Raw genomic sequence first — 24,814 nt, 5'->3', positions numbered from 1 at the left:
TAGCAGAAACCAGGACTACTGCCCCAGCTAACTGCAAGTCTCCAGTCTGAATAACTTGTAGAGGTGGAGGGCAGTCAGAAGAGGGCAGCACCGGTCACGGAGAACACTGATTTCTACAGCCCTGCTGTGCACACTCTAGCCAGTCATAAACTCAGTTAGTTGTCAAGTTTGGAGAAGGGGAAGGAAACAAATAATTGCTGAATACTTATTTATTATGTAAGTGAGCACAGGGTCATGCACTACTTTTTATTAGATGGGTTTTGCCCCCACACCAACCCTGTTAGCTATTACTATTCTCATTTTACAAGTGAGCAAATTAAAGTCTAAAAAGATTAAATAACCCACCCCCACATGCCACCTCACTTTGGAACCATCAAAGGCAGCTGGTGCATGTAGCTCACTAGGGAACACCCACTGTGTGCCTGGCTCTGGTGGCCAAGGGGGATTGTGTTTCTGGGCCCTGTGGGTCTGAAACAATTGGAGAGGCAGTTCTTGGTAGGCAACCACCCTCAGGGCATTGTATAGTTGGCAGGTTTAAATATATCCTCAACCTTTTTTCTGAGAATGGCCTAACTACGTGATCTATAGCTTCAGGTTTATAACACATCCTGAGTCTATGGAAATGCTCTCAGAAAACAAGAGCTGAGGGATACTACCTATGAGCTCTCACTTTGTCCCACTATAGTTTGCCAGTACCTCCAGAAAAAAAAAAAAAAAAAAAAAAAGCCCATATACCTGTCTGAAGCCCTGAATTTTACAACTGTCACTAAGGGGACACCTCCAGATCACTTGGTCTGGAGGCCAGCAAGGTCTACAACTGCAGTCCCATAGGACTGTGTATATCTGCATACCTTAAAAGCTGCTACCTGAGGGTCTAGCTTCCAATCGGCCCCCAACTGGGGGATGACTAAGATCCCCCCCACCCCCCAGTAACACTCAAGATCTTGGTACAACCTCAACAACTGGGACCTATCAAAAAAACATCAGGCTGCTTACACAATCCCAAAGATTTGAAAGACAACCAAAAACTAGGGCAAGGTTAAATGATAAGGCTCATCTCCTCAACAATGCCACTCCTGCAAGATAAGGAGACATAGCTGTTTTATCACCTAATACATAGAAACACAGGGACTTGAGCAAAATTGGGAGAAAGAAAAATATGTTCCAAATGAAAAACACAAGCTAAAACCCCAGGGGGGGGAAAAAAAAAAAAAACACCTCATTGAAATGGAGATAACTAATTTACCTGATAAAAAGTTCAAAATAATAGTCATAAAGATGCTCACCAAACTCAGAAGTATGAATGAACACAGCAAAACTTCAATAAATATATAGAAAATATAAGAAAGAAATGGACATCATAGAACTGAAGAATTCAATAATTAAACGGAAAAGTGCAAGAGGGGTTCAACAGCAGACCAGATGAAAACAAGATAAAATCAGTGAGCTGGAAGAGAGGACAGTGGAACTCATCCCCAAAGAGCAGCAAAAACAAAAAAGAATTTTTAAAAAGTAAACATAGCTTAAGGGACCTATGGGTCAACATTAAGTGGAACGAAATTTGCATTATAGGGATGCCAGAAGGTCAAGAGGAAGAGAAAGGGGCAGAAAACTTATTTGAGGGGCGCCTGGGTGGCGCAGTCGGTTAAGCGTCCGACTTCAGCCAGGTCACGATCTCGCGGTCCGTGAGTTCGAGCCCCGTGTCGGGCTCTGGGCTGATGGCTCAGAGCCTGGAGCCTGTTTCCGATTCTGTGTCTCCCTCTCTCTCTGCCCCTCCCCCGTTCATGCTCTGTCTCTCTCTGTCCCAAAAATAAATAAACGTTGAAAAAAAAAAAGAAAACTTATTTGAAGAAATAATGGCTGAAATTTTCCCTAAACCAGAGAAAGAGACATTTTGCTCCAGGAAGTCGAGAGTTGCAAATAAAATAAACACAAAAAGGGTTATACTAAGTCATATTATAATTAAAATGTCAAAAGTTAAAAATAAGGAGAGAATCTTAAAAGCAGCAAGAGAAAAACAACATGTTATGTATAAAGAAAACTCTATGAGACAATCAGCAGTATTTTCAGCAGTAACTGTTCAGGACAGAAGGGAGTGACATGATATATTCAAGCTGCTGAAGGAAACCATTCCTATCAAGAATTCTCTTTCTGTCAAGGTTATCATTCAGAATTGAAGAAGAGATAAAGAGCTTTCCAGAAAACAAAAGCTAAAGGAGTTCATCAGCCTTACAAAACATTTCAAAGGGACTTCTTTAAGCTGAAAAGAAAGGGCACTAATTAATAAAAAAAAATGAAAGTAAAAATCTCACTTGTAAAGAGAAATATATAGTAAGCATAGCACATTAATCATTTATAAAGTTAGGATAAAGATTTTTAAAAGTGAAAATAACTATAAACAATAAAAAGTTAAAAGATACTCAAAATAAAAAGTTGTAAAATGTGAATTCAAAAACACAAAATGTATCAGGGGGACTAAAAGTGTAGAGTTTCAGAATGCATTCAAACTTAACCTGTTATCATCTTAACATGGACTGTTACATATAAAAGCAGTAATATAGGAGCCCCATGGTAACCACAAAGCAAAAATCCATGGTAGATACACAAAAAATGATGAGAAAGGAATCTAAGCATAAGAACATAGAAAGTCATCAAACCAAAAGGGAAGAAACCAAATGAAGAAGAAAGAAATGGAGAGGAACTACAAATTGACAAAAAAAAAAAAAAAAAAAAGCCAATAAGTATTTACCTATCAATAATCACTTTAGCTGTAACTAGACTAAATTCTCTGATCAAAAGAGTGCTGAATGGATTAAAAAAAAAAAAAAAAGAACAAGACCCATCAATACGTTGCCTCCAGTAGACATATTTCAGATGTAAGGACATGTGGAGACTGAAAGTAAAGATGTGAAAAAATATGTTTCCTGCAAATCGAAACCAAAAGAAACCAGGTATCACTTTCTTATATGTATACTGACCATACAAGATAGACCTTTAGGAAGACTGTCATAAAAGACTGTAATAAAAGACAAGGATAGGCCATACATAATGATAGAGGGGTCAATCTGGCAAGATGCAACATTTGTAAATATTTATGCACCCAATATAAGAGTACCTAAATACATAAAGCAAATACCAACAGAACTAATAGGAGAAACTGACAGCAATACAATAATAGTAGGGGATTAACAGGCTACTTATATCAGTGGATAGATCATCCAGACAGAAAATTAATAAACATCAACCTTAAATGACACATTGCACCAGATGGACTTATTAGATATAAACAGAACATTCCATTGAAAAACAGAAAAATACACATTCTTCTCAGTGCACATAGAATATTCCCCAGGATGGATCATATGTTAGGCCACAAGACAAGTCTCAATAAATTGAAGAAGACTGAAACCATATCAAGCATCTTTTCTGCACACAATGGTACAAAACTATAAATCAACTGTAAGGCGAAAACTGGGGGGGGGGGGGTGGATCACAAATATATGGAAATTAAAAATATGGTACTGAACAATCAATGGGTTAACAAAGAAATCAAAGAAGATATTAAAAATAGCTTGAGGCAAATGAAAATGGAAATATAACACACCATAATCTATGGGATGCAGCAAAAGCAATTCTAAGAGTCAAATTCGTAGCAACACAGGCCTACCTAAAGAAACAAGAAACTATAAAAGAACAAAGTAAGCCCAAAATTCACACACAGAGGAAACTAATAAAGATCAGAATGGAAAAAAATGAAACAGAGACTGAAACCATATTAGAAAAGATCAATGAAACTAAGCTAGATTAATAACATCAACACACCTTTAGCCAGACTAAGAAAAAAGAGAGGGTTCAAATAAAATCAGAAGGGTTAAGTCCCAACTGATATTAAAGAAGTACAAAGGATATAAGAGATGACTATGACCAATAATATGCCAATAAACTTGACAACCAAGAAAAAAAATGAATAAATTCCTAGAAACATAATTTTCCAAGACCAAATCATGAAGAAAACAGAAAATCTGAATAGAAGGATTACTAGTAAGGAAACTGAGTCAGTAATCAAAAACCTCCCAACAAACAAAAGTCGAGGACCAGACAGCTTCACTGGGGATTTCTACCAAATGTTCAAATAAGATTTAATACCTATCCTTTCATCCTTTCATACTCCTCCAAAACTGAAGAGGTAAGAACACTACCAAACTCATTTTATGAGACCAGCATTGCCCTGACACCAAAAGCAGACCAAAAAAAAAAAAAAAAAAAAAAAAAAAAAATACAGGTCAATATCCCTAATGAACATAGATGCAAAAATACTCAACAGACCAAATCAACAATGCATTAAAAGGATCATATGCCATGATCAAGTAGGATTTGGGATGTAAGAATGGTTCAACATCTACAGAACAATCAATGTGATAAAACACATTGACAAAATTAAGAATAAAAATCATATCATCTTAAAAGATGCAGAAAAAGCATGTGACAAAATTCAACATCCATTTATGACAACAACTCTTACCAAAGTGAGTACAGAAAACACTCAACACAATAAAGGCCATGTGTGACAAGTCCCCAACTATCATACTCAATGGTGAAAAGCTGAAAGATGTAAGAATGGTTCAACATCTACAGAACAATCAATGTGATAAAACACATTGACAAAATTAAGAATAAAAATCATATCATCTTAAAAGATGCAGAAAAAGCATGTGACAAAATTCAACATCCATTTATGACAACAACTCTTACCAAAGTGAGTACAGAAAACACTCAACACAATAAAGGCCATGTGTGACAAGTCCCCAACTATCATACTCAATGGTGAAAAGCTGAAAGCTTTTCCTTTAAGATCACCAACAAGACAAGGATACCCACTCTCACCACTTTTATGCAACAAAATATTGGAAATCTAGCCAGAGCAATTATGCAGAAAAAGAAATAAAAGGCATCCAAATTGAAAGGAGAAGTAAAATTGTCACTATTTGTAGACATGATTTTATATAGAGAAAACCCTAAAAATTCAACCAAAAAATGATTAGAACTAATATATGAATGGAGTGAAGTAACAATCACTTCAAATCACATAAAATCAATATAAAAATCTATTACTTTTTTTTATACATTAACAATGAACTATCAGAGAATTAAGAAAACAATCTTCTTTACACATGCATCAAAAAGAATAAAATTTTAGGAGTAAGTTTAACTATGAAGGTGAGAAAACTTTACACTGCAAACTGTAAGACACTGATGAAAGAAACTGAAGAAGACATAAATAAATGGAAAGATATATGTTAGACTGGAAAAATTAATTTGAAAAATGTACTGCCCAAAGCGATCTACAGACTCAATGCCATCCCTATCAAAATTCCAATGGCATTTTTCACAGAAATAAAACCATCCCAAAATTTGTTTGGAACCATAAAATATCCCATTATACTGACAAAAACAAAGCTGGAGGCATCATGCTGATTTTAAAATATACTACAAAGCTATGGGGCACCTGGGTGGCTCAGTCGGTTGAGCACCCGACTTCAGCTCGGGTCATGAGTTTGAGCCCCACGTCGGGCTCTGTGCTAACAGCTTAGAGCCTGGAGCCTGCTTCATATTCTGGGTCTCGCTCTCTTTCTCTCTGCCCTCTCCCACTCATGCTGTCTCTGTCTCTCAAAAATAAATAAACATTAAAAAATTTTTTTAAACTATACTACAAAGCTACAGTAATCAAAACAGTATGGTGTTGGCATGAAAACATATACATAGAGCAATACAACAGAACAGAGAGCCCAGAAATAAACCCATGTATATATGGTCAATTAATATACAAGGGAGACAAGAATATACATGGGGAAAGGACAGTCTCTTCAATAACTGTTATGGAGAGTCACATGCAGAAGAATAAAACTGGACTACTACCTTACACCATATATAAAACTGTACTTGAAATGGATTAAAGACTTGAATGTAAGACAAGAAACCCTCAACTTCCTAGAAGAAAACTAAGGTGATAAGCTCCATGACATTGGTCTTAGTGGTATCTTTTTGGCTCCTACTCCAGAAGTAATGGCAACAAAAGCAAAAATAAACAAATGGGACTACATCAAACAAAAAGCTTCTGCATACTGAAGGGACCTCCTCACTAGCAAATGGGAGAGGATATCTGAAAATCATACATCAGATAAGGAATTAATATCCAAAATATATAATGAACTTATACAGCTCAATAACAACAAACAATCCTATTGAAAAATAGGCAGAGGATTTGAATAGACATTTTTCCAAAGAAGACAACAGATGGCCAACAGGCACATGAAAAGATGCTCAACATCACTCATTATCAGGGAAATGCAAATTATATCCACAATGAGATATAACTGCACATCAGTCAGAATGGCCATTATCAAAAAGATAAGCATGACGGCAATGGTAGTAGGGAGGTTCCTCAAAAAATTAAAAATAGGGGCGCCTGGGTAGCTCCGTCAGTTAAGTGTCCGACTCTTGATTTAGGTTCAGGTCATGATCTCATGGTTTGTAAGATTGAGCCCTAATTCAGACTTTTGCTGACAGCATGGAGCCTGCTTGGATTTTCTCTCTCTCTCTCTCTCTCTCTCTCTCTCTCTCTCTCTCTGCCCCTCCCCTGCTTACTCACACATGTGCACTCACTCTCAAAATAAATTAAAAAATTTTTTAATTAAAAACAGAATCATTATGCAATTCAGCAGTTCCACTTCTTGCTATTTATTGAAAGAAAATAAAAACAACTAATATGAAAAGAGCTATGCACTCTTATGTTCATTGCAGCATTATTTACAATAGCCAAGATATGGAAAGAATCTATCTGTCCATCAGTGCATGAATGTATAAAGAAAATGTGGTATAGGGGCACCTGGATAGCTTACTCGGTTAAGTGCCTAACTTCAGCTCAGGTCACGATCTCACGGTTCATAAGTTCAAGCCCTGCATCAGGATCTGCACTGACAGTGCTGAGCCTGCTTGGAATTCTCTCTCTCTTCTCTCTTCTCTCTCTTCTCTCTTCTCTCTTCTCTCTCTCTCTCTCTCTCTCTCTCTCTCTCTCCCTCTCTCTCTCTGCTACTCCCCTACTTGTGCTCTCTCTTTCAAAATAAATGAACTTTAAAAAGAAAATGTGGGGCGCCTGGGTGGCGCAGTCGGTTAAGCGTCCGACTTCAGCCAGGTCACGATCTCGCGGTCCATGAGTTTGAGCCCCACGTCAGGCTCTGGGCTGATGGCTCAGAGCCTGGAGCCTGTTTCCGATTCTGTGTCTCCCTCTCTCTCTGCCCCTCCCCCGTTCATGCTCTGTCTCTCTCTGTCCCAAAAATAAATAAACGTTGGAAAAAAAAAAATTAAAAAGAAAATGTGGAATACTACTCAGCCATAAAAAGAAATGAAATCTTGCATTTGTGCAACACAAATGGACTTCACAAGGGACTTAGTTCACTTCACAAATGGACTTAGTTCACGCTAAGTGAACTAAGTCAGACAAAGACAAATACTGTATCATTGCATTCAGACCTCGAATCTAAAAAACAAAACAAATGAACAAACAAAACTCACAGATACAGAGAACAGATTGGTGGTTGCAGGGTAGGGGATTTGGCAGGGAATAAAATGCATGGAGATAAGAAGGTACAAATTACCAGTTACAAAATAAGTAAGTCATGAGAATGTAACATACAACATGGGGACTATAGTCCCATAGAGTCAATAATATGATTCTGAAAGTTGCTACGAAGGTAAATCCTAAAAGTTTTCATTCTAAGAAAATTTGTATCGTAGTAGATGGTAAACAGATGTGATGTGGTCATCATTTTACAGTGTGTACAAATACTGAATCATTATATTGTAAACTTGTAACTAACATAAGGTTGTATTTCAATTGTACTTCAATAAAAAAGTAAACAAATAAAAAGTTACAAGATTAAGTAACTAACTCAAAGTCACACCATCAAGCAGGAGAGCCAGCATTAGAATCTATATCTTTGTCACTGGAGAGCCCGAAATCTTTCTACTACATTGTGGCTCCCACCAAACTCAGCTGATTCATGGAACTGAAATCTTAATTACTGAAAGACAATCTCACCTTATTGGCAACAGCATTGACACTTGGCCGGGCATCAAATATAAAGATTTTATGAGACTGGGCATTGGAATCCATGATAGCTTGAAGGTATTTTTCGTCTTCTTTGCTTCGCTTTCCACTCACTCCTACCATGGGCTGGCTACATCGAGTGATGGTGGCTTGACTCTCAGGATGAATCCATGATAAAACCTTAAGGGGGGAAAAACAGTGACACACCCTTTATATATGTTTCTGTTTATAATTCTTCTCAAAAACATTACTCTATAAAATTCTGCTTTCTGATTAGTTCCAAAGCCTAACCATGAAAGGACATATAAGGCTGCTATAAAAAATCATTGCCTTTCTTTCAAGCCAACTCTGGCATATGGGCATTTGGTCTAATTCTTTAATCAGGTATTGAGTTACAAAAGTCATGATTATTCGGAAGTGCTGTCTCCAGGAAAAAACATATTAAAAGAGTGTTAAGTAAACCTCTTAAAGTTTTATTACTAAATCAGCAAACTAACTATAACATCTTCAGAATCTATGAGCTTTGTAACAAAAATTATTTAAGCCAATCTTTCTAAAACACAATACTTCATCATAAATTTATAAAGTTTTCTTCTTTCCAGGGTTTGAAGGAAAAGAGCAGTTATCACCATGATTAAAGAATATTTAATAAAATAAAGAAATAGTGAACAATACAGAGCCAACTTTGTTTTCAAGTTAAGAATTGCAATTCTGTGCAGTTCTCTAATACCCATATCGGATTCTCAGAAACTTCTTTAAGTCTTTCCTCCACTTTTCATTTTACTAAATAACTCATCCTCTAATACCCCCATAAAAGGCCTGTTGCTACAGCTATTTTTATCCTGCATCCATGTTCCCATTCATTAACTTCAGCATCACACAGAGTACAAAAGCATTTGCAAAGTCTCCTCAAAGCTTCATACTTACTGGGATACGGCCCCTCGATCTGAAGGATGCCACCCTCTTTAATTCTTCATCAGGAATATTTGCTGGCACAACCAATAGGGCAGGATATGTATCACAAAGCTCATACCTCTCATTTATCTTTGTTATTCTCCAGCTTTCATTCGGAATTCCCTACATGTGAAATAAAACACAGGACAAATTACTACCTAAAATATTACAATATAATGAAATAAAAGCTATCCTATTTAACCTCTCTTGTCTCCACTATCTCTTAAGTTGTTGGAATAGTCACTGTCTACTGGTATAGAGGTCAGGCTATTCCAGTGCAGGGATCTGTGTTCAGTTTGGTACTCAATTACATACTGAAAGATTTCTTAAATCATTAAATACTGATCGATTGTTGGGTCTGTGCTAAACATATCCAGTAGGAAGGAAGGACACAGTAACACTGAAAATGTTCCCTGTCTTTAAAAAAAAAGGCTCATTCAGGTTGACTGGATAATTGATTTTGTTGCCATTCAAATACCTTAAAGAAATGTCAGGGAGCAGCTATCAAATATCCAAGTATCCACCAGAATGCTATACATATGCTTATCACTTACATACCTGAAGTGAATTTTTCCCTCCTAAATTATAGTAGTAATGGAATGTTGCTAATCTAACACACAGTAGAAAAGCAAGAGAGTGGGGCACCTCGGTGGCTCAGTGGGCTGAGCATCTGACCCTTGGTTTCAGCTCAGGTCATGATCCCCGGGCTGTAGGATTGAGCCCCATGTGGGGCTCTGTGTGAGCGTGGAGCTACTTAAGATATTCTCTCTCTCTCTCTCTCTCTCTCTCTCTCTCTCCCTCCCTCCCTCCCTCCCTCCTTCTCTCTCTCTCCCTCCCTCCCTCTCTCTCTCTCTCCTTCCCTCTGCCCTTCTCTCCCTCTCCCCTGCTCATTCATGCTTTCTCTCTCCCTAAAATTAAAAAAAAAAAAAAAAGGAGTATCAGAAGGCAAAACCAACAGGCGAGAGAAATATTTTTGAAAACAAATCAATTAATAAGCCCTCATTTGGTCCTTCAGGATTTGCTATAACTAGTCTACTACTTCACATAAAGGGTTACTTAAATAAGACACTTAAAATTTTCCATCTTCCGTTCCACAGAAAAGACGGTCATTAATTAACTGGAATTAAGAAAATATATATATTTAAAATTTATGGCCCCTGACAACTCACATAATCAATCAGAAAAAGAAAGAATAGAAAGAAACCAAATTATAGAAACTCCCCCACCACACACACATTTACTGAGTACCTGTTATGCACAGGTGCATGTCAGCAGACTTTTTACACACACACATGTACATATTATTGTACTCAGGTTGTGTTAACTTCAGTTTATAGGTGAAGAAATTGTGGTACACTGCAACTTGACCAAAGGAGGTAACAAAGAATTCCATGTACATTCCAAACCTATCCTTTTTATTTAGATGTACATTGTTCCTAAAAAAAATTAATATCCTAGTTCATGAAATTGTTAACAAAAATCTGAAATCAAAGGGCAGAATGTACTCCCCTTTAAAGAGGTATTTCTCAAGCAACAGCCAAATACCCAAGACAATATTAAAAATAAGAAAGGAAAGAAAATTTCTTCCCAGTAATCATATGGTAAATGCTATCAATAGAGTTTCCATGAATTCCTAGCCATGGTGTTTCTTCATCAGTGCCTTATATTCTATTTACATTAGCCTAGTCCCAACCTAGCTTATGATACACATCACTCTTTCCCTCTTGCTTTCCTTAACTTTTTAAATACTAAAAAATGGTTCAGGTAAGATGCTTACTTATTGTTAGAAATAAAAGAAAGAATTAAAGGCTTAAAAATGTATTCCCATGCTATAACAAAAAAGTATGGTGAACTGGCAAGTTTACAGAGGTGGTACTCAAGCAAAAACCTTAGATACCATCTTTAACTCATCCCTTTCCTTACATCCTCACCCCTTACATCCAATCAACGACCAGTTTCTATGACTTTTTTCTTCTAAAAGTATCAAAAGAAAACTTTGGTCACTATTTTCCATCCTCACTGGAACTTCCCTAATTCAGGCCATTACCACTTCTCTCCTGTCCCTCTGCAAGTCATTCCCCATGCTGCCTCCACATAATCATCTAAGATGCAAGTTAGCATGCCATTCCTCTGTCTATGGTTACCTATTCCTTTTCAGATAAAGTATAAATCCTTCATGGGGAGGAGTGAGGTCACCAAGTGGCAACACAGGTGTTCCTGACTTTGCTCCTCCACGCAAGAAGAACAACTAACAACCATTCAGGAACAAGACAGCATCGAGAGAATCCTACAACACGGAGACCCAGAAAGCCTGCAATGGAAGGGGAAGAGAAGTGGCTGCATGTTGACCACACTGTCCCTCCCCCAAGGCCATCCCAGCACCACCACACAGAGAGGTCTCCTCTGAACCCCTGGCTCCTCCAGTAGGAAACACAAGCCAGGAGCAGACCACCAGCAGCATCCTTCCCTCACCCCAGCATTGTGGATCCGCTTTGTAGGAGTCCCTACTCTGATCTCACACCACAGGGAAACAGAGTTCATACCTGCTGTGTCCAAGTAGTAATTCAAACCAATGGTTTTGCTCACCTGCACAGCCAAGCCCGGGGCACGTACAGTCTGACCAGGGAACTCAGCAGGGTACAGAACTCCCTAATTTAGATCCTCAAATGAGGAGTTGTGCCAGCCCTAGAATTCAGCTGCCTAGAAGAGACTCACTTTAGTCTCAAAGACTCATACAGACTGGGAATGAAAAGATGGGAAAAGACATTGCAAGCAAATGATTAAAAAAAAAAAAAAAAAAAAGCAGGGGTGGGGACCCTGGTTGGCTCAGTCAGTTAAGCATCGGGACTCTTGATCTCAGCGTTGTGAGTTCAAGCCCCACACTGCGTGTGAAGCCTACTTAAAAAAAAAAAAAAAAAAAAAAAAAAAAAAAGTAAAAAGCAGGGTGACCACACAGGCAAAATAGACTTTAAACTAACAATAGTAAAAAGGAAAAAAAAGTCTTGGTATACTGAGAAAAGGGACAATACATCAAGAAGGTAAAACAACTGTAAATATTTACGCATTCAACTTTGGAGCTCCTAAATGTATAAAGTAAATCCTACATGTATAAAGCAAAAACTAACAGAGCAAAGGAGAAATAAACAGTAGTATGGTAATAGTTGGGGATGTCAATACCCCATTGTCAACAATGGATAGATCACCTAGACAGAAAAATCAATAAGGAATCAGTGGATATAAACAACACTATGGTCAAAGTGGACCTAACAGGTATACACAGAACACTCTATCCAACAACAGCAGAATACACATCCTCTGAAGTGCACACAGAACACTTTCTACTATAGACCACATGTTAGGTCACAAGACATGTCTTAGCAAAATCAGTAAGATAATAAAATCATACCAGGTATCTTCTCTGACCACAGTGTCCTAAAACTAGAAATCAGTAACAAAAGGAAAACTGAAAAATTCACAAACATGAAAAAATTAAGCAACATCCTCCTGGACAACCAATGGGTCAGGGAACAAATTAAAGGGGAAATAAAGTTTATTGAGACAAACAAAAACAAACACAATACACCAGAATTTGCTGGATGTAGCAAAAACACTTCTAAAAGAGAAGTTCATAGCAATAAATGCCTACCTTAAAAAGTAAGAAAGACCCCAAATTAACAACCTAAGTCTATATCTTAGTTATACTCTTAGTTAGACTAAGGGAAAAAGAGAAAGGGTCTAAATTAACAAAATTATAAATGAAAAAGGAGATATTACAACTGATAGCACAGAAATTCAAATTATGGTAAGAGGTTATTATGAAACTAATTGCCAACAAACTGGACCGCTAGAAAAAATGGAAACATTCTTAGACAACTTACCAAAACTAAATCAAGAAGAAACAGATGCTCTGAATAGACCAATTACTAGTAAGGAGATTGAATCAGTAGTTAAAAATCTCTCAATGCAAGGGCGCCTGGGTGGCTCTGTCGGTTGAGCGTCCGACTCTTGATTTCAGCTCAGGTTATGATCTCACAGTATGTGAGTTTGAGCCCTACATGGGGCTCTGTGCTAACAGTGCAGAGCCTCCTTGGGATTTCTTTCTCTCTCTCTCTCTCTCTCTCTCTCTCTCTCTCTCTCTCTCTCTGCTCCTACCCCTGCTCACATACTTTCTCTCAAAATAAATAGACAATTTTAAAAAGATCCCTCAAAGGAGAAAAGTCCAAGACCAGAAATGTTAGATCTAATCAATAAATTCAGTGAAGTTGCAAGATACAAAATTAATATACAAAAATCAAGTGTTTCTATACGATGAGAACGAATTTCCAATAAAACAATAAACAAATCAATGTCATTTACAATAACATCAAAAACAATAAAATACTTAGAAATAAATTTAACTTAAGGAGGTAAAAGATCTCTACTCTGAAAACTACAAGACACTGACAAAAAAAAAAAACTGAACAAAGATGCAAATAAGTGAGAAGGTAGCTTGTGTCTCCAAAAAAAGATACCGAATAGCCAAAGAAATCCTGAGAAAGAAGGACAAAGCCAGAGTTGTTACACTTCCTGATTTTGAGCTATACTATAAAGCCACAGTTATCAAAACAGATTCACATTAAAACAGACAAATACAACTAATGGAACAGAATCAAGAGCCTAGAAATAAACTCACACATAGACAGTCAACTAATATTTGACAAGGGAGCAAAGAACTCAATGGAGCAGGGACAATCTCTTCAATCAATGGTGCCAGGATAATTTGATATTCACATGTAAAAGAATGAAACTGGACCCATGTATAACATCACTCACCAAAATTAACTCAAAATGGATTAGACTTAAATGTAATACCTGAAACCATGAAAATATAGGAATAGAGAGTTCCTTGACATGGACCTCAGCAACAATTTTTTGGATAGGACACCAAAAGCACAAGAAACAAATAAAAAACAAAAGGGACTACATCAAATTAAAAATTTTCTGCACAGCAAAAGAAATCATCAACAAAGTGAGAAGACAACCTATAGTTTGGGAAAAAAATATTTGTAAACCGTGTACCTGATAAGGGGTTAATATCCAAAATATATAAAGAACTCATGCAATACACCAAATCGCTACATTGTACGCCTAAAACTAATGTAACACTGTATGTCTACTATACTCAAAAAAAAAAAAAAATGTTTCGTATATATACAAGGCCAACAGATACGTGGGAAAAAAAAAAAAAAAAAAGGTTAGAGTGGGAGAGAGCCAAAGCATAAGAGGCTCTTAAAAACTGAGAACAAACTGAGAGTTGATGGGGGGTGGGAGGGAGGAGAGGGTGGGTGATGGGTATTGAGGAGGGCATCTTTTGGGATGAGCACTGGGTGTTGTATGGAAACCAATTTGACAGTAAATTTCATACATTAAAAAAATAAATAAAAGTGATTATGATATAAAAAAAAGATTCTCAATATAATCATTAGGTAAATGCAAATTAAAGCTACAATGAGATATCTCCTCACATCTGTCAGAGTGGCTGTTATCCAGAAAAACAAAAACAGAAACAAAAACATGAGACAGCAAATGCTGGTGTCGTGAAGAAAGAAAACCCTACTGGTGGGATTGTAAAGTGCCTCAGCCACTATGGAAAACAGTATGGATGATGCTCAAAAAATCAAAAACAGAACTATGATAGGATCCAGCAATTCCACTTCTGGGAATATATCCAAAGGAAACAAAAACAGCAACTGAAAAGACACCTGCACCCCCATGTTCATAGCAGCATTATTTTTTTTTCAACGTTTATTTATTTTTTGGGGGACAGAGAGAGACAGAGCATGAACGGGGGAGGGGCAGAGAGAGAGGGAGACACAGAATCGGAAACAGGCTCCAGGCTCTGAGCCATCAGCCCAGAGCCTGACGCGGGGCTCGAACTCACGGAGCGCGAGATCGTGACCTGGCTGAAGTCGGACGCTTAACCGACTGCGCCACCCAGGCACCCCAATAGCAGCATTATTTAAAATAGCCAAGACATGGAAACAACCTAAATGTCTACTGGTGGATAAATGGGTAAAGAAGCTGTGGTATACTTATACAATGGAATATTATCCAGCCATAAAAAGCAAGGAAATCTTACCATTTGTAACAACATGGAAGGACCTTGAGGGTATTATGCCAAGTGAAAGAAGTCAAACAGAAAAAAATAAATACTACATGATCTCCCTTACAGGTGGAATATTTAAAAAAAGAAAAAAAAAAAAAAACTCATAGCAAAGGACAGAAAAAGAGAACAGACTTGTGGTTTCCAGAGCCACAGGGTGGGGGAAGGGAAACTAAAGGAAAGTGGTCAGGTGGTAAAAAGGTAAAACTTCCATTACAAGGGAGATAAATACTAGGGATGTAATGTACAACATGACGACTACAGCTAACACTGCTGTATGATATACAAGTTGTTGAGAGTAAATCCAATGCGTTCTCCTCATAAGAAAAAAAAATTTCCCCTTTTTTCTTTCTCCTTTTTTTTTATTCTGTCTATTGTGACAAGATGGATGTTAGCTGAACCTATTCTGGTAATCATGTCACAATATGTGTAAATCAAACCATCACACTGTGCACTTTAAACTTGTATGGTGATGTATGTCAATTATTTCTCAATAAAACTGTAAAAGAAATTCCTTTATGGGACTTAGCAAAGGCCTTCATCCTCCCACTTTCTCCACACTGATGTCTTGCCCCTCCAAACTCTAGTCTAGCCTGTACCAAATACTTTTAGTTCCCAAACGGCCTCATGTTCTCTCACTGGAGTACCTGCTTTATCAGTCACTGTATTCATCACTGTGTACTTTAATTGTTAGTTTACTTCTTTGAATCCTCCATTAAATATATGCTCTTTGCAAGTCAGGATTGTATCTTCCTGTTTCAAAGACTTAGCCACTAGTATACAGTAGTGCTGTATAAATTTGATAAATGGATGGATGAATGAGTGAAGGAAGGAAGGAATGTATTAATGGATAAATCAATGAACCAAAAGGAAGCCTTCATAAGAAGCAAAATTGGCTTTTGAAGTTTTCTTAGAAAATATGGATTGAGAGCTAAGAGGGTTGGATCACCTAAAAGCATACATCACCTGAGATCCTAATGTACCACTCCCAACCCAGGTAGGTACTCCCATCTGTCAATCCCTTCACACATCCTTAAAGAAAACCACTCCCACGGAGAACGACTGCTACCAGTACGTAACATGCTTCAGGAAATTGTCAGAGTGGGGGTTGAACCACTGACTTACATTACTTATGTTACATTCATTACATTTATGACTATAGTCTTCCTCATTCTTAGATAAGTTGACACACCTATCTCCACTACAGGAATTCGCTTCCAAACCAAAAAGTGGCGTTGGCTAGTCAGCATACACTCTTTGTAGACAGTACTAAAGACATACCGACAAGTATTGATTTTGGCATACATGTTTATACTCTCCTTGCAAATCACTGCCCTTCAGTTAATGTTCCCATTTATCAGAGTCAAGTTACAACTAAATTAACTGAATTATAGCTTTCCTTAGTTATATATATTCCAGCTCTGAGGATAAATTCTGTTTTCCTTGACTGGATTTGAATGTCTTCCAAATTTGTTAAGCAATACATCTACCCTATGATTGAATATTTCTGCAGAAGACCCATGTTCATTTATTTAATACTGATTTCTACTGTTTTAGCAACTGATGATTTTTCTTGACCTTATCCACAAATTTCAAGGTTCCTCTGTATAATCACTACAAGCACCAAGAGTAGATTGGGGGGGCCTGGGTGGCTCAGTCAGTTAAGTGTCTGACTCTTGGTTTCAGCTCAGGTCATAATCTTGCAGTTTGAGAGTGTGAGCCCTGCATTGGGCTCTGCACTGGCAGTGTAGAGCCTGCTTAGGATTCTCTCTCTCCTTCTCTCTCTCCTGTCCCCAATTCGTACTGTCTCTCTCAAAATAAGTAAATACAACTTTCTAAATTTTGTTTTCAACGTTTATTTATTTTTGGGACAGAGAGAGACAGAGCATGAACGGGGGAGGGGCAGAGAGAGAGGGAGACACAGAATCGGAAACAGGCTCCAGGCTCTGAGCCATCAGCCCAGAGCCTGACGCGGGGCTCGAACTCACGGACCGCGAGATCGTGACCTGGCTGAAGTCGGACGCTTAACCGACTGCACCACCCAGGCGCCCCTACAACTTTCTAAAAAAAGAGTAAATTTGGGGCTCCTGGGTGGCTCAGTTGGTTAAGCATCCGACTTCAGCTCAGGTCATGATGTCTTGGTTTGTTAATTCGAGTCACGTCGGGCTCTCTGCTGTCAGTGCAGAGCCTGCTTCAGATCCTGTTTCCCTCTCTCTGCCCCTCCCCTGTTCATGCGTTCTCTCTCTTAAAAATATTTATTTATTTATTTATTTATTTATTTATACAAAATTTATTGTCAAATTGGTTTCCATACAACACTCAGTGCTCATCCCAACAAGTGCCCTCCTTAATACCCATCACCCACCCTCCCACACCCCATCAACCCTCAGTTTGTTCTCAGTTTTTAAGAGTCTCTTATGGTTTTGGCTCCCTCCCTCTCCAACCTTTTTTTTTTTTTCCTTCCCCTCCCCCATGGTCTTCTGTTAAGTTTCTCAGGATCAACATAAGAGTGAAAACATATGGTATCTGTCTTTCTCTGTATGACTTATTTCACTTAGCATAACAAATATTTTTTTAAAAAGAGTAAATTAATGGGGCGCCTGGGTGGCGCAGTCGGTTAAGCGTCCGACTTCAGCCAGGTCATGATCTCGCAGTCCGTGAGTTCGAGCCCCGCGTCAGGCTCTGGGCTGATGGCTCAGAGCCTGGAGCCTGCTTCCGATTCTGTGTCTCCCTCTCTCTCTGCCCCTCCCCCGTTCATGCTCTGTCTCTCTCTGTCCCAAAAATAAATAAACGTTGAAAAAAAAAAATTTAAAAAAAAAAAAAAAAAGAGTAAATTAAAGAGGGGTGCCTGGCTGGCTCAGGTGGTTAAGTGCCCAACTCTTGATTTTGGCTCAGGTCATGATCTCTTGATTCATGAGATTGAGCCCCACATCAGGCTCTGCAATGACAGCATAGAGCTTCCTTGGGATTCTCTCTCTCCTGTTTTCTCTGCTCCTGCCCTGCTCATGCTCACTCTCTCTCTCAAAATAAATAAACTTAAAAAAAAAAAGAGTAAACTAAAGAAACATCCTCTTACGGAACAAGTTTAAACAGTTGTTAATAGGTTTGTCCATTAAAAATAATGTATGATTAGCACTATAATGTATAGGTCTACAGAATTAATGTGGCTTTTCTTTCATGTTTTAGCAGCTGCACACAATGAATCTAAGCAGTCATGATTTCTTTTTTTAAAGCTTTACAATGTAATAAATACAATAATAATCATTTGAATAGATTTCTTTGATTCATAAAATATCTTCCTGTATTTTAACAATCCTTGAAACATTCCTATAAATGAGTTCCTATGACCAAGTAAAAAATAAAAGCACTCTGACATGAATGACTCATTCAAGAGCACATACCTAAGAGTGAGGGCAAAGTAAGAGCTAGAGATAGGATTCAAACTCAGTCTTCTAAATGCTCTGGATTTCATGGTAATAGTTGTACACCTCTGGGCATATGCTAAAAACCAGCGGAGGGACGCCTGGGTGGCTCAGTCGGTTAAGCGTCTGACTCTCTCTTGATTTCGGCTCAGTCACGGTTTCGTGGTTTGTGAGTTCAAGCCCCGCATCAGGCTCTGTGCTGACAGCTCAGAGCCTGGAGCCTGCTTTCGGATTTTGTGTCTCCCTCTCTCTCTGTCCCTCCCCTGCTCACATTCTTTCTCTAAAATAAATAAATAAATAAATAAATAAATAAATAAATATTAAAAAACAAGTTTAAAAAACAGTGGACTGTACACTTTAAAGTGGTAAATTTTATGGAATATGAATTATACCTCAACTTGAAAGAAAAAAGGAAGAGGGAGGTCTGTGTGTTCTGAGACGGTAGGATCTCCAAAACACATTAAGTGAAAAAGAAAGGCACAGAACGGTGTGCACAGTAAGCTGTTATCTGCTTAAAAACATAATGCACACATATACTCAGGCTTTGCAGGCATAAGATCTCTGAGAGAATACACAGGCAACCAGTAACGTTATTTCCTAACGGGAGAGGAGCTGGGGTGGCTGAGGGACAAGGCTGTCCTGGAAGGGAAACCTACCTTTCAACAGACCCTTTTGTACTTTTGAATTCTATGCAGGGTGCAAGGGTTACCACTTTAAATCTTTTTTAATTGAAAAGGAATACCCTGATGTTTCATCTTTAGTCTTAAGGTTTATATGAAAGTATTATTTTCATTTTCTCCTATAATAAACTTAATATACACCAAAATAAACCCCAAAACCTGAATCTTCTAACTACAAAAAATGCAGTGTTATTTATAGTATGATTTGGCTTAGTTGACTCAGAGACAAAGTATCTAACTCTTTAAGAAAAAAAAAAGTCAAAAATTCACCCAGTAAGTCAAAGATCATAAAGCATCTATATCATTTAATGTAGAGACTCTATTCTGACTGCCACACTTCCTCATCTTATAATTAGGGTATAACTGTTCATTTACTCTTTAACTTATTTTTTTCTGTTAACAACATTTCTTTTCTGTAGCCACAGGTCTCCCACCTGCTTTCCAAAGTTCTATGTTGAATGCTACTAGAACAGATGGCAATTTCTGCCCAGATCCCCACAGAATATTCCTCATTTTGACCATTCCAAGGACATTGGTTGGATTTTCTGGTTGCTTTCCCACCCAGTTCTGACACTGACTTTTTGAAGTGGCAAATATCTTGCAATGTTACTTGTAGACTCTTGATTTTTAATTGATCCATTTATTGTGTATTCTGCTTCCTACTCTGCCAAGCTGCTGGCTTTATAACTGAATAAGAAATTTTCGATTTTACTGGCCACATGCTACTGAGCAACAAACTGCGCTTCAAACCACTGGGTATCTTTAGTTCTCTAGTGGTGTGACGGGTTTTTACTCTCCTTGCTTTGTGAAACACACTTCAGTCAATTGGAGCTTTATAATTCAAATGAAATGTTTGAAATCTAAAGACAAAATCAGTTTATTTTCATATCTGAATTCTAGAAAAACTGGGTATCAGATCTAATGATTACCAAAGAAACAATCAATGTCTCTGAACTTAAATTCTCAAGAAAGCACAGCGAACACGGGCAAAGTTAAAAATAAAGACTATTGTAGGAAGAGTTTAAATGTCAGTTTAAGGGCTCTGGGAAGTGGCGGGTCGAGAAAGAAGAGGGAGAATGATAGACCGTGCTGCAGATTTCCAGACATTTCCAGACTGAATTCTGCTTTCATCTCTTGCTGTGGTGAATCCCACCAACAGGTTTTCTAATATTAAACCAACTCAATTTAGTCACGATGTATTATCTCTTTGGTATACTATCACATTTGATTTGTTAACATTTTATGTAGACGTGTGTCCTCTATGAAGACCTAAACTTCTAAAATTTCATGGGGAGCTAAGCTGTAAGGAGAACTACTATAAAAGTTTTTAGAATTATGTTATAGGATATCCAAAAGAGAAGAATATGTGTGAATAATGTTGAATGGCATATAAGAATATCAAAATGTAAACATATTTACCATTTAATTTTTACCATTATTAACCACTTTTTAAACAAGCTGATTTACTTGTAAGCTCTTAGGTAGACAAGAAAAGATTTCTAAAAGATCTCTGTCTCAAACAGAGTTTGGCACTGTCTCAACCCAGTTTAAAGAAACTGAAAGCAGACAAGAAATCAGGATTAGGCTTCATTGAAAAAATAAAACCCATACAACTTACATAAAGCTGTTTATGTCTACCTTTAAGCTTTGTGTTGTAATGAAAATAATCCGTAACATTAAAATTGAAAGAAAAAAAGTACATACCTGCCTTCTATACTCTAAAAGAGAGTCATATAGCTTCCACCCATTTTCAGGGAATACTTCTTTGTATTCAAAAGCAAAAAGAGGCTACAAAACAGTAAACAGAGTTAATAGCTAAAAAAAAAAAAAAAAAAAACAGACATTTAAGGAGATAATCAGAAATATATCCTTATCATACCCAAAGTTTTCATTTACTCATCTGTAAGGATGTTTTGTATTGGTGTCCTATTTCATATTGCTGTTTTAGCTCTTGTTTCATAATTTTGAAAATATATTGTTTTTTTCATATTTTTCAAACATATAGAAAAGCACAGAGGCCCACCACCAAGATTTATCAAATGCTAACATATCACCGTATTTCCTTCAGATATCAGCTGCTTAGGTTTTCTTCTAAATAATGAAAGACTTTACATAACAAAAGACATCTTCTGATATAATTAATCGGTCTGACATCCCAGATGTCAGCAGTTAGGCAGCCGAAGTTGATGCTACATTTTCTAAAACATACTGAACGTATTATTTCTTGGCATACAATCGGTATACCAAAAAAGGAAACTTATCATTTAAATAGACAGAATGACAGAAACAACTATGATGAAAAACATTCAAAGGAGAGTCAAAAGACCAGTACTCATTCCAATATTACTCCCTACTAGCTGTGCCCTTGAGGTAACTGCCTACCTGTTCCTGGCTTCAACTCTAAAATAGGGATAAATAATATTTGCCACCCACCCTGGGGCTACACCCACCATGGAAGCTGGATTATGTAACATAAATGAGGAAGCCTAACATCATGACTAGCAGATAGCAGAAGCTCAGCTAAGTATTTGTCCACCCTTTCCTCCTAAAATTGGTAGACTTAACTCTCAGCTCCTAATTAAAAAAGATTTCAGGGACGCCTAGGTGGCTCAGTCGGTCAAGCTTCTGACTACTTGATTTTGCCTGAGATTATGATCTCACAGTTTGTGAGATCGAGCCCCGTATTGAGCTCTGTGTTGACAGTGCAGAGCCTGCTTGGGACTCTCTCTCTCTGCCCTTCTCCATCCCTCAAAATAAATAAACAAACCCAAAAAAAAAAAACAAAAAACAAAAAAAAATACAAAAAACAAAAACAAACAAACAAAAAGATTTCAAATCCTAATGAAGACCACAGACAGCTTTTCATCATGGGAATGCCCTGGATAGAAACATCATATAATTATAGAATGTCAGTGGGCAGACACTGACCTCAGAAATCAGCTAGTCCAGCTTCCTCATTTCATACCAAAAAAGAACTATTCCAAGAGATTAGGTTAAACCTAAATTATGCATTTGGTTTAATGGCAAAGTAGGATCGTAAATGTAGTTTCTAGGTAGCTTAGACAAGTTTCTTTATACTACTCCAAAAATTATAATACACACTTTTCTAAGATAAAGAACAAAAAAAACACCTTACCAGGTTATTAGAGACAGGAAATGCATATTTCATTAGATTCTCAAATATGGATCTTCTTGTCCGCCCTTCAGGTTTATGAGCGAACCGTAAGTTCCGAATATCCTAGAAAAGATTTAGGATCCAAGTCATCTGTAATTGTTCACCTTTTATTGAACAAACACATAAGGTAACTGGGAACTATCTTGTAAAATGTTAAGACCTGTGAATGTGGGATACAAAAATAGGACAAGAGCTCCTGGAGACAGGGAAATCACAATGTCTTATTGAAAGAAATATTCAAAACCACAAGGTACTCTAATTTCCAGGCTATTGTGCCTACTCATCTATTTATTTAAAGTTCTTTAATAATGTTTATAACTTTCCATAATGTTCTTATATATCTTTCATTTTATTCAGAGGACAGAAATTTTATTTCTGTGTATTTACTCAAGATAAGCCAGTAAAGGAGACAGCATCTGATGCAGGCTCTAGAGATAAAAGATATTATATCTGAAATTTACTATGACTGATACACAGCTCACGTATGTCCTTCCCCTGTGAAAACCCATTTTGTCATCAATTTCCCTATTAAAAACCTGATTAGCTCTTGTTATACTTCATAAGTATCTTCATTCCCATTATGCCTGGTGATGACTTTCCTATTTATGACCCCTTCCCAGGACTCATTTTCATTGGATCTTTGTAAGCTTCCTGCTAGTAGACTGATAGAATCAAACTCTGCCTAAATCTCCTTGTCTACTCCATGTCCAAGTTCTTTAACCATCTCCTAACAGGTGAATTCTCAATTGTTTGGTTGATATCATGCGGGCTCTAGAGTCAGATCTAAAGACCAAGGAGGCTCCCGTTTCTGTTATTTGTCCTCAAGCAACTTTCTGTGCTCGGGCTGAACACAGATATTATGTTCTGGTTTACTGGCATCTTAACTGCACTAAGAAAAACTTGGGGACTAAGAATACTTTCAAACAACCCATTTTATCTAGGTGTTTTATAATCTAGGCAGAATTCAAACTATACCCAATCCTGTAAAACTGAATACAGAGACTACACTACAATGCACTTGCAGTACATGAATGAGTAGAACATTTTATTAGAAATCTGACCCACAACTAGGATACTAGTTCTACCATATTATAAAACAAACATGTATGGAAATCTAAGCTGATACCTTGTTTTTCTTCAGTAAAAATCTTTACCACTAGTAGAGATATTCAGAATCGCTCTGTCAACCACACAGCTATCTAAAAGTACCACAGCCGGGAGCCGACAAATTTACTCTATTTACTGATAGATTACAGAAAAGTGACCAGGAGACAATGTGCCTGACACATGGTTGAAAGCTAAACATGCCTGACAGGTTGAAAGCTACTGCATTCTTCGATCCCTTCTGACTACAGTGGAAAAGCATAGAGGCGCCTGGGTGGCTCAGTCGGTTAAGTGGCTGACTTCGGCTCAGGTCATGATCTCACAGTTGGTGAGTTCAAGCCCCACGTGGGGCTCTGTGCTGGCAGCTCAGAGCCTGGAGCCTACTTCAGATTCTGTGTCTCCCCCTCTCTCTACCCCTCCCCTGCTCACGCTCTGTGTCTCTCTCTCAATAATAAATAAACGTTAAATTTAAAAAAAAAAAACAGTGGAAAAGCATAAAAATAATTATTAAGTCATTACTTTTATTACTAGATACACAAAACTTCTAAGAGTAGCATAAGAAAGGAACTTGCTTTTACTCTTGGCACTGGCAGAAGAACCAAAGAAAAATTAAGGCGATCTAGAATTGACATGCGCACAGGTATTAATTAGACCACATTGAGAACAGCAACCAAAGAAGTGGCACCTGATATGAAAGATCTATGACTGAACGGAATGGTGAAAATCTAAAAGTCTAAGTTTCATTCAAATATCAATGCATTTAAAAAATACAAGTTAGACATCATCAGGGAAATGCAAATCAAAACCAAAATGAGCCATCACCTCACACCTGTCAGGATGACTAAAATCAAAAACTCAAGAAATAAGTGTTGACGAGGATGCAGAGAAAAAGGAACCCTCGTGCACTGTTGGTGGGAATGCAAACTGGTGCAGCCACAGTGAAGACAGTGTGAAGGCTCCTCAAAAAATTAAAACTAGAACTACCCTCAGATCATAATCGTATTACTGAGTGTTTATCCAAAGAATACAAAAACACTAGTTCAAATGGACATGCACCCCTATGTTTACTGCAGCATTTTGTACAATAGCTAAACCACAGAAGCAGCCCAAGTGTCCACTGATAGATGAATGGATAAAGAAGATGAGTTGTGTGTATGTGTGTATGTTGTGTGTGTATGTGTGCATGTATATATTATTCAGTGTTAAAAATGAATGCAATCTTGCCATTTG

The 24,814-nt window shown here is 37.5% G+C and overlaps 1 protein-coding gene across 6 annotated transcripts in view; it reads right to left on the bottom strand.

The window, feature by feature from the left end:
* The window catches only part of MTMR2 (myotubularin related protein 2), a 119,117-nt gene that overhangs the window by 21,528 nt on the left and 72,775 nt on the right, over positions 1–24,814 (bottom strand). For all 6 annotated transcript variants that reach the window (XM_030330836.1, XM_030330838.2, XM_030330841.1 and 3 more), the window contains 4 exons: positions 22,442–22,543; positions 21,010–21,093; positions 9,035–9,184; positions 8,099–8,287 (listed from right to left, as the gene is read on the bottom strand). In XM_030330836.1, coding sequence (XP_030186696.1) covers positions 8,099–8,287; positions 9,035–9,184; positions 21,010–21,093; positions 22,442–22,543 — 525 coding nt within the window. The remainder of the gene's footprint in view (positions 1–8,098; positions 8,288–9,034; positions 9,185–21,009; positions 21,094–22,441; positions 22,544–24,814) is intronic.

The sequence above is a fragment of the Lynx canadensis genome, chromosome D1, assembly GCF_007474595.2.
Source record: "Lynx canadensis isolate LIC74 chromosome D1, mLynCan4.pri.v2, whole genome shotgun sequence".
NCBI classification, from domain to species: Eukaryota; Metazoa; Chordata; class Mammalia; order Carnivora; family Felidae; genus Lynx; species Lynx canadensis.
The sequence above is the reverse complement of the archived record's forward strand: the minus strand, read 5'-3'. Positions and strand labels throughout refer to the sequence as shown.